Source organism: Musca autumnalis, unplaced genomic scaffold (assembly GCF_047663935.1).
Source record: "Musca autumnalis isolate F117 unplaced genomic scaffold, ASM4766393v1 scaffold_9, whole genome shotgun sequence".
Taxonomy (NCBI): domain Eukaryota; kingdom Metazoa; phylum Arthropoda; class Insecta; order Diptera; family Muscidae; genus Musca; species Musca autumnalis.
This window is the reverse complement of record NW_027412450.1, coordinates 690,162-701,635: the sequence shown is the minus strand read 5'-3', so window position 1 is coordinate 701,635 and position 11,474 is coordinate 690,162. Positions and strand designations below refer to the sequence as shown.

The 11,474-nt window shown below is 29.6% G+C and overlaps 1 protein-coding gene across 9 annotated transcripts in view; it reads right to left on the bottom strand.

The window, feature by feature from the left end:
- Positions 1–6,753: 6,753 nt before the first annotated feature.
- Positions 6,754–11,474, bottom strand: part of LOC141388256 (adenylate cyclase type 2-like) — a 517,012-nt gene continuing 512,291 nt past the window's right edge. For all 9 annotated transcript variants that reach the window (XM_073958279.1, XM_073958284.1, XM_073958282.1 and 6 more), the window contains one exon: positions 6,754–11,408. In XM_073958279.1, coding sequence (XP_073814380.1) covers positions 11,277–11,408 — 132 coding nt within the window. In that variant the 3' untranslated portion in view covers positions 6,754–11,276. The remainder of the gene's footprint in view (positions 11,409–11,474) is intronic.

Genomic DNA, 11,474 nt, shown 5'->3' with positions numbered 1-11,474 from the left:
AGACCAAGTTGAAGATGATATCACAAAAAATCGCATTCAATTTGCGAATCAAAGTAACAGATCGGTGCGTTTGGAAATACATATGTATGTATATTCCTATGGGTACTTTACACGATATGTTATTTTACACATGTGCTGTCATTTTGCATATACATTTTGTATACAAAAAGTGACAACCCATTAAACGACGTTTGAATTAGAGATTTTTACCGGGATAACAATGAAAGGTCGAGAACATGGCACAATTACCAGGTAGATGCATCAGACAACAACTACAACAAAAAACAGTTTAGTGCTGTAAAATGTCAAAAAATTTTTTCAAAAATAAATCGATTCAAGGCATATTCATATAAGGTAAATACACGAATTACAAAAACTAATGGGTACTTTACACGATATGTTATTTTACATATGTGTTGTCACTTTGCATATTCCTTTTGTATATAACAAGTGACAACCCATATGTATAAAACATATCGTGTAAAGTACCCATAACAAATTTACAAAAACAACATTGTTGTTATTGAAAATTAATTGTCAAAGATAAATATTAAATAATAGGGTCCTTCCAACAATTTGTTCAGGAAAAACCATGGTAGAACAAGTAAAGGTAACAGCAATACCCAGCTGACTGAACTGGGCTGTAATGTTAGTGTCAAATTCCACACGACATTTTATATACAGTGACTGTCACTAAAAATGATGAAACCTGAAATAAAAAATGTAAACGTTGATAACTTGGAAACGAGTTGAGATTTTTTAACAATTCAAAACACAATTTTGTAGGCCGAATTGTTGTCTTTAAGATGGCAAATGTTCCCTTCACAGTACCGTTATACTAAAAATGCATCGATAACAAGTTTTTCTATAGCAAAAGTAATCGTCACAACCTTTTCTATATAAGAAGTCATCGATTACATATTTTTTAAGTGGAGTACACACGATCAGTTTTGATTGTCGATTTTTCGGAAATATCGATTGTTTTTAAACTCTCCACCAACCACAAAACAGTTTATGTTTGTTCCAGAACCTGCAAGGACCTATAAATTTTTACAACGATAAAAATTTTTTCTTTATGACATGGGGAAAATGGTAACAATTAGTAGATTCTGGAACAGACCATATCCGATTGACTCGTGACTGGCAATACTCAACGGCAACCGATATATGAGCCAAAATTGACAGTCAAAACTGATGGTGTAAACCAGCGTGGCTAACAGCCTGTTTCTGTATGTCGAAACGATAATATGTGCGAATGAAACACTACCAAACTCTTGTGTGTGGTTTCAAATTTGTTTTTGTTTTGAAACAAAAGCAAAGGTAATAATATTTCGAAAACTAAAGTTTGGGTGTGTTTCATTCGCACACATTTCCGTTTCGACATACAGAAACAGGCTGTAAATCTTTTTTTTATAATTTGTGAGGGCCTTTTGTCGAAGATCAGAAAAGTTGTCATCGATGACTATTTCGATCGAAAAAGTTGTTACCGACAACTATTTCCATGGAAAAAGTTGTTACCGGCAACTATTTCTATAGAAAAAGTGGTTATCGACAACTATTTCTTTAGAAAAAACTATTTCTGTACAAAAAGTTGTTATCGACAACTATTCCCATAGAAAAATTTGTTATCGACAACTATTCCCATGGAAAAAGTTGTTATCGACAACTATTTCCATGGAGCTATTTTCATGGAAAAAGTGGTTGTCGACAACTATTTCCATGGGTTAAGTTGTTATCGGCAACTATTTCCATGGGAAACGTTGTTATCGACAACTATTTCCATGGGAAAAGTTGTTATCGACAACTACTTCCATGGAAAAAGTTGTTATCGACAACTATTTCCACGGAAAAATTTGTTATCGAGAATTATTCACATGGAAAAAGTTGCTATTGACAACGATTACCATGGAAAATATTATCGACAACTATTTCAATGGAAAAAGTTGTTATCGACGGTAATTTCCATAGGAAAAATTGTTATCGACGACAATTTCCATGGAAAAAGTTGTTATAAACGACTATTTCCGTAGAAAAAGTTGTTATCGATAACTGTTTCCATGAAAAGGTTGTTATTGACAATTCCCATGGAAAACGTTGTTATCGACAACTATTTCCGTGGAAATGGAAGTTGTTATCGACAACTATTTTCATGGAAAAAGTGGTTATCGACAACTATTTCCATGGGTTAAATTGTTATCGGCAACTATTCCCATGGGAAACGTTGTTATCGACAACTATTTCCATGGGAAAAGTTGTTATCGGCAACTATTTTCATGGAAAAGGTTGTTATCGACAGTTATTTCCATGGAAAAAGTTGTTATCGACAACTATGTAGATGCAAAAATGTTATTATCGACAACTGTTTCCATGGAAAAAGTTGTTATCGACAACTATTTAGATGAAAAAATTTTATTATTGACAACTATTTCCATGGAAAACGTTGTTAACGACAACTATTTTCATGGAGAAAGTTGTTATCGACAATTATTTCCATGGAAAAAGTTGTTATCGACAACTGTTTCATTGGAAAAAGTTGATATCGACAACTATTTGCATGGAATCGACAAATATTTCCACGGAAAAAGTTGTAATCGACAAGTATTTGTATGGAAAAAGTTGTTCTCGACAACTATATTTTTATCGACAACTATTTAAAAAGAAAGAAAAGTTGTTATCGACAACTGTTTCCATGGAAAAAGTTGTTATCGGTAAGTATTTCCATATAAAAAGTTGTTATCGACAACTATTTCCATTGAAAAAGTTGTTATCGACAACTATCTCCATGGAAAAAGTTGTTATCGACAACTACTTCCATGGAAAAAGTTGTTATCGACAACTATTTCCACGGAAAAATTTGTTATCGAGAATTATTCACATGGAAAAAGTTGCTATTGACAACTATTTCCATGAAAACAGTTGTTATCGACAACTGTTTCCATGGAAAAAGTTGTTAACGGCAAGTATTTCCATATAAAAAGTTTTTATCGACAAATATTTCCATTGAAAAAGTTGTTATCGACAACTACTTCCATGGAAAAAGTTGTTATCGACAACTATTTCCACGGAAAAAGTTGTTATAAAGAATTATTCACATGGAAAAAGTTGCTATTGACAACTATTTCCATGAAAACAGTTGTTATCGACAACTATTTCCATGGAAAAAGTTGTTATCGACAGTTATTTCCATGGAAAAAGTTGTTATCGGCAAGTATTTCCATATAAAAAGTTGTTATCGACAGTTATTTCCATGGAAAAAGTTGTTATCGACAACTATTTAGATGCAAAAATGTTAATATCGACAACTGTTTCCATAGAAGAAGTTGTTATCGACAACTTTTTCCATGGAAAAAGTTGTTATCGACAAATATTTCCATAGAAAAAGTTGTTATCGACAATTATTTCTGTACAAAAAGTTGTTATAGATAACTGTTTCAATGGAAAAAGTTGTTATCGACAACTATTTCCATGGAAAAGGTTGTTATCGACAGTTATTTCCATGGAAAAAGTTGTTATCGACAACTATTTTGATGCAAAAATGTTATTATCGACAACTGTTTCCATAGAAGAAGTTGTTATTGACAACATTTTCCATGGAAAAAGTTGTTATCGACAAATATTTCCATAGAAAAAGTTGTTATCGACAATTATTTCTGTACAAAAAGTTGTTATAGATAACTATTTCAATGGAAAAGTTGTTATCGGCAACTATTTCCATGGAAAAGGTTGTTATCGACAGTTATTTCCATGGAAAAAGTTGTTATCGACAACTATTTAGATGCAAAAATGTTATTATCGACAACTGTTTCCATAGAAGAAGTTGTTATCGACAACTTTTTCCATGGAAAAAGTTGTTATCGACAAATATTTCCATAGAAAAAGTTGTTATCGACAATTATTTCTGTACAAAAAGTTGTTATAGATAACTATTTCAATGGAAAAAGTTGTTATCGACAACTATTTCTATGGAAAAAGTTGTTATCGACAACTAAAAAGTGTTGTTATACAACTATTTGGATGACAAAAATGTTGTTATCGACAACTATCTCCATGGAAAAAGTTGTTATCGACAACTACTTCCATGGAAAAAGTTGTTATCGACAACTACTTCCATGGAAAAAGTTGTTATCGACAACTATTTCCACGGAAAAAGTTGTTATAAAGAATTATTCACATGGAAAAAGTTGCTATTGACAACTATTTCCATGAAAACAGTTGTTATCGACAACTACTTCCATGGAAAAAGTTGTTATCGACAGTTATTTCCATGGAAAAAGTTGTTATCGGCAAGTATTTCCATATAAAAAGTTGTTATCGACAGTTATTTCCATGGAAAAAGTTGTTATCGACAACTATTTAGATGCAAAAATGTTAATATCGACAACTGTTTCCATAGAAGAAGTTGTTATCGACAACTTTTTCCATGGAAAAAGTTGTTATCGACAATTATTTCTGTACAAAAAGTTGTTATAGATAACTGTTTCAATGGAAAAAGTTGTTATCGACAACTATTTCCATAGAAAAGGTTGTTATCGACAGTTATTTCCATGGAAAAAGTTGTTATCGACAACTATTTTGATGCAAAAATGTTATTATCGACAACTGTTTCCATAGAAGAAGTTGTTATTGACAACATTTTCCATGGAAAAAGTTGTTATCGACAAATATTTCCATAGAAAAAGTTGTTATCGACAATTATTTCTGTACAAAAAGTTGTTATAGATAACTATTTCAATGGAAAAATTTGTTATCGGCAACTATTTCCATGGAAAAGGTTGTTATCGACAACTATTTAGATGCAAAAATGTTATTATCGACAACTGTTTCCATAGAAGAAGTTGTTATCGACAACTTTTTCCATGGAAAAAGTTGTTATCAACAACTATTTCCATAGAAAAAGTTGTTATCGACAATTATTTCTGTACAAAAAGTTGTTATAGATAACTATTTCAATGGAAAAAGTTGTTATCGACAACTATTTCTATGGAAAAGTTGTTATCGACAACTATTTCCATGAAAAGTGTTGTTATACAACTATTTGGATGAAAAAAATGTTGTTATCGACAACTATCTCCATGGAAAAAGTTGTTATCGACAACTACTTCCATGGAAAAAGTTGTTATCGACAACTACTTCCATGGAAAAAGTTGTTATCAACAACTATTTCCGTGGAAAAAGTTGTTATCGACAACTATTTCCGTGGAAAAAGTTGTTATCGACAACTATTTCTATAGAAAAATTGTTATCGACCATGGAAAAAGTTGTCATCGACTACTATTTAAACGGAAAAAGTTGTTATCGACAACTATTTCCATGGAAAAATCTGTTATCGACAACTATTTCCGTGGAAAAAGTTGTTATCGACAACTATTTCCGTGGAAAAAGTTGTTATCGACAACTATTACCATGGAAAATGTTGTTATCGACAAGTATTTCCATGGAAAAATTGTTATCGAAAACTGTTTCCATGGAAAAAGTTGGTATCGACTACTATTTTCCATGGAAAAAGTTGTTATCGACAAGTATTTTCCTGGAAAAAGTTGTTATCGACAACTAATTCCATGGAAAAAGTTGTTATCGACAACTTTTTCCAAGGAAAATTATGTTATCGACAATTATTTCCATGGAAGATGTTGTTATTGACAACTATTTCCATGGAAAAAGTTGTTATTGACATTTATTTTAATAGAAGAAGTTGTTATCGACAACTATTTTTATAGAAAAATTTGTTATCGACAACTATTTCCATGGAAAAGTTGTTATTGACAACTATTGCCATCGAATAATTTGTTATCGACAACCATTACCATGGAAAAAGTTGTTAACGACATTTATTTTTCTAGAAAAAGTTGCTATCGAAAGAAAAAAATATTTTTTTGAGACTTTTTCTTTAAAAAATGTGGTTATGGTCAATCTGACGAAATAAAACATATTCCTGTTTATATTCTGCTAACATTTTATTTTCGATTTTGTTCTTTATTGTTTGTATGTTCGTATGCATAATTATTGTAATAATATGATATATTATTTAATTTTTACAATAGAGTCGAATATTGTTTTTCTTTTGTCACAAAAAGATCAAGTGTGATGTTTTTTTTTCTGTTTAACTTTGTTTTTCATAATTTTTCTCTATATTAGAAACATACACACTCACATACATAGAATAGTTGATAGTCTTAAAAACACTACTTATGTTCACTTTGTATTGTGACATATAATAAGAATTACAATAACAATTATAATAAGAATAAAAAACTTAATCTATGCGAAAAAAAGAAGTTCAAACAATATTTATTTTAATAATAATAATTTAGTATAAAAAATAGTTGTTTTGTGTTAATATTTATTTTATAAATATTTATTTATTTTTAATAAAAAAATAGACAACTTTCGATAAATGTTACAAGTTTATTTTTGTATTTGTTGTTCTTGTAGTTCTTGTGCTTATTTAAGCTTGCCTTCATTCATTCTTTGAGAGAGGTGGGTAGTATTTGGAGGTTAGTTAGTAGCTCAGAAAAGTTTTTTTTAAGAACAAAAAAATATTCTTTGAGGTATATCTTGAGAGAAAGTTTGTGTTAAAGGGGGGAGGTGGAGGATAAATTATAAAAATATGCATTCAAAACAACACTAAAAAAATAAATTGAGAAATAATCTTAACACAATTATAACTTAAAACGATAACATTTAACAATATTAAATTAACATAATTTTTTTTTTTGTTTCATCATTGCATTTTTTTTTTTGTTGGTTTAGTGTTTCTTTTTTGTTTTTTTTTGCCTCATAAAATAACAAAATAACATTAACATTTAATTTTCCCTTAATAAGCAACATAAACAGTTAGGAGACACCTAAGGCGGTGGCTAATTGGGAGGGGTGGAAACAAAAGAGCCTCAGTAAACAAGTGAGCATTTTGGGCGTTGAAAACTTTCCTCGCCCTACGTAAGGCCGTCATCAGACCATCTGCTTTTTCACATGTATGACATCAGCTGTTCTGTATATTAGTATACCCAAAGTGACCACATACATGTGAAAAAGCAGATGGTCTGATGGCCGCCTAAGCAAGCACCTTACTTATCCTGCCGCTGCTTTAGGGCATTATTTTCTCCCACTCTTCAAAAATACAAGAGCCAAACATTGGCGTTTGCATTTTTAACAACCCACAACAACCCCACTATCTGCCGTAATTATTATTAAAAAATGCTGATATTTGAAAGTGGGTAACAAGAATTTTGGTGGAGAAATTAATTTGTAATAGAAAGTTTTTTCATGAATTTTTTGCTCTGTTCCAGAACATCAAGAATCTACTGTATTTTACTTTTTTTGATATTAGGTCGAAACCTAAAACATTGCGTGATGCGTTCAAAAAAACAAAATACATATATTTGAAATTGAAATACATGTATTTGGTTTTTTTTACGCACACGCAACACGCAATGTTTTAGGTTTCGACCTAATAAAGAAAAAAATTTGGTCTATTCCAGTACCTGCAAGAAGCTACTAATTTTTACTACGATAACAATTTTTCCAAACAAAATAGTAGAAAAATAGAACAAAATAGTAGAAAATAGTAGATTCTTGCAGTTCTGGAACAGACCCATTGTTATTTGTAGTATGAGTGTATTCTATGTATATGGAAAAAGGTGTTATCAATTACCTTTTTTATAGAAAAATGCTATCGATTAATTTTTCTACAGAATAACTCGCTGTCAATAATGTTTTCTATAGGAAAATTTGTTATCGAAGACTGTTTCTATAGAAAAAGTTATTGTCGATGACTTTTTCTATAGAAAAAGTTATTGTCGATGACTTTTTCTATAGAAAAAGTTATTGTCGATGACTTTTTCTATAGAAAAAGTTATTGTCGATGACTTTTTCTATAGAAAAAGTTATTGTCGATGACTTTTTCTATAGAAAAAGTTATTGTCGATGACTTTTTCTATAGAAAAAGTTACTGTCGATGACTTTTTCTATAGAAAAAGTTACTGTCGATGACTTTTTCTATAGAAAAAGTTACTGTCGATGACTTTTTCTATAGAAAAAGTTACTGTCGATGACTTTTTCTATAGAAAAAGTTACTGTCGATGACTTTTTCTATAGAAAAAGTTACTGTCGATGACTTTTCCTATAGAAAAAGTTACTGTCGATGACTTTTCCTATAGAAGAAGTTACTGTCGATGACTTTTTCTATAGAAAAAGTTACTGTCGATGACTTTTTCTATAGAAAAAGTTACTGTCGATGACCTTTTTCTATAGAAAAACTTACTGTCGATGACTTTTTCTATAGGAAATGTTACTGTCGATGACTTTTTCTATAGAAAAAGTTACTGTCGATGACTTTTCCTATAGAAGAAGTTACTGTCGATGACTTTTTCTATAGAAAAAGTTATTGTCGATGACTTTTTCTATAGAAAAAGTTATTGTCGATGACTTTTTCTATGGAAAAAGTTACTGTCGATGACTTTTCAACTTTTTGTATAGAAAAGATCATAGAAAACAACTTTGTCAATAGAAAATGTTATCGATAACAACTTATATCGAAAACGACTTTTTCTATAAAAAAATCATCGACAACAACATTTTCTATAAAAATGTCATCGATAATATTTTTTTTTTTTTATAAAAACGTCATCAATAACAACTTTTTCTGATAAAATGTCATCGATAATAAGTTTTTCTGTAGGAAAAGTTATCGATAAATTTAATATATAACTTCTTCTATAGAAAAAATTATAGATACAAATCTTTGCCATACAATAGGTTATCGATAATAACTTTTTCAATTTTGAAAGGACATCGATAACAAGATTATAAACAGAAAAAATCATCGATAACACCTTCTCACATAGAGTCATCGATAAAAATTTAATTTTTGTCTACAAAAAGAATCTTCGATAACAAATTTTCTTATGGACGTCGATAACAACTTCTATGGAAAATATCAACAACAAAAGTCATCGATTACAACTTTTTCTATAGAAGAAGTCATCGATAACAACTTTTTCTATAAAAAAAATCATCGATAACAAACTCATCTTATCGATGACTGTTTGCATAGAAAAAGTAGTTATCGATGTCTTTTTTATAGAAAAATCCGTTTCGATGATTTTTTCTATAACAAAAGTTATTATAGATTACTTTTTCCCATAGAAAATTTTGTTACCGATAACTTTTTCTATGGAAAAACGTTGTTATCGATGAGTTTTTTGATAGAAAAAGTAGTCATAGATGATTTTTTCTATTGAAAAACTTGTTATCGATGGCTTTTTCTATGGAAAAGGTTGTTATCGATGACTTTCTGTAGCAAAAGTTTTTAACGATAAATTTTTTAATGAAAACGTTGTTATCGATAACTTTTTGTTTATAGAAAAAGTTGTTACATTTAACTTTTTCTATAGAAAAAGTTGTTTTCGATTAGTTTTTCTATAGAAAAAGTTGTTATCGATGACTTTTGCTAAATAAAAAGTTGTTATCGATGACGTTTTCTATAGAAAAAGTTGTTATCGATGTCATTTCTATAGACAAATTTGTTATCGATGACCTTTTCCAAAGAAAAAGTTGTCATCGATGACTTTGGTTATAGAAAAAAGTTGTTATCGATGACTTTTTCTATAGAAAAAGTTGTTATCTACGACTTTGTTTATAAAAAGAGTAGCAGTCAATTAACTTTTCTATAGGAAAATTTGTTTTTATCGATGTTTTTTGTTTTTTCTATAAAATATTTAGTTATCGATTACTTTTTCTATTGAAAATTTTGTACAGAAAATGTTGTTATCGATGACCTTTTCTATAGAAAATGTTTGCTATCGATGACCTTCTCTACGGAAGATATCGTTATCAATGATCTTTTCTATTAAAAATATATTATCGATTACTTTTTCTATAGAATAATTTATTATGGATGATTATTTCTATAAAAAAATTTGTTATCGACGGTCTTTTCTATAGTAAAGTAGTTATAGGTGGCTTTGCCGTAGAAAAAGTTGATATCGATGACGCTTTCTATAGAAAAAGCTGTTATCGAAAGTTTTTTCTTTCGAAAAATTTGTTATCGATGTTTTTTCTATAGAAAATGTTGTTATCGTTGACTGTTTTACAGAAAAAAAAATATTATCGATGTTTATTTCTATACAAAAGTTGTTATCGATAACATTTTTTATAGAAAAAGTTGTTATCATTAACATTTTCTATAGAAAAAGTTGTTATCGATAACATTTTCTATAGAAAAAGTTGTTATCGAGAACATTTTCTATAGAAAAAGTTGTTATCGATGACTTTTTCAATAGAAAAAGTTGTTAGCGATGTCATTTTCTTTAAAAGAAGTTGTTATCGATGACATTTTCTATAAAATAAGTTGCTATCGAGAACATTTTCTATAGAAAAAATTGTTATCGATGACTTGTTCTATAGAAAAAGTAGTTATCGGTGACTTTTTCAATAGAAAAAGTTGTTATCGATTACTTTTACTTAGAAAAAGTTGTTATCGATTACTTTTTTCTGTAGAAAAAGTTGTTATCGATGTTTTTTCTATAGAAACATTTGTTATCGATGTCATTTTCCATGGAAAAAGTGGGAATTGTTTTCAATTACCTTATTAAAAAAAATCTCATTATCTGTCAGCAGCTCTGCTCCTTTGTTACTGGACTCCCTTATTTTCTCAATTTATTTTAAAAATTGTTATTTTTTTGTAACTCGATTAATTGTTTCGTTCGCTTTTTTTGTTGTTTCTATGTAAAAAAAATACATTTATGTATGTTTGTATATATGTATGTGTGTGTATATAAATTAAATGCTTTGGATAATTGAAATATGACTGAGTGTTGGATGAAAAATGGCGGTGTTCTAGCGAGAGTGTTGAGGTTAATCATGGTTTGGGGGGGTGGTGGTAGGTAGGAGGAAGTAAGGTTAATTTGTTTTCGTTAACTTTTATTTGCATCAGCTTTTTATTATCGTTCTTTTTATAGCTTAAATGGAACATTTAAATGTTCATTTTTATGAGCAGTTAATTATGCTGGGGGGATGCAGGACCTGTGGAGTTGGCGGGTGGGACGTGAGGAGTTGGAGGGGTTTAATAAATATATTGTATTTTCTAAATGATGATGTTGTTGTTTTTTTTTTTGTAATTACTTTCACTAATTTGCATAATTTTCCCTTAGTTGTAATTCTTTGAAATAATGTGATGTTATTGTGTTGTTAATTTTTGTTGTTGTTTTTATAAAACGCGTAAATTATTAATAATAATAAAAATGAATTTAAAACTAAAACAAAAAACAAACGGCGATTTACAATTTTCCATCGAATGGTGTCTTTACAAAATAAGTGACTAGATTTCCCTTGCCTTTGACATAGGTCAAACCGCGGCATTCACATTCATAGCCGGCTGCCATTAGAATCTTGGCTGTGTGTTCGGTAGTCTGTAAGAAGAAGGGAAGAAAGAAGAAGACCATCAACCACTTGAAAACACCATAAGACACTTTTTC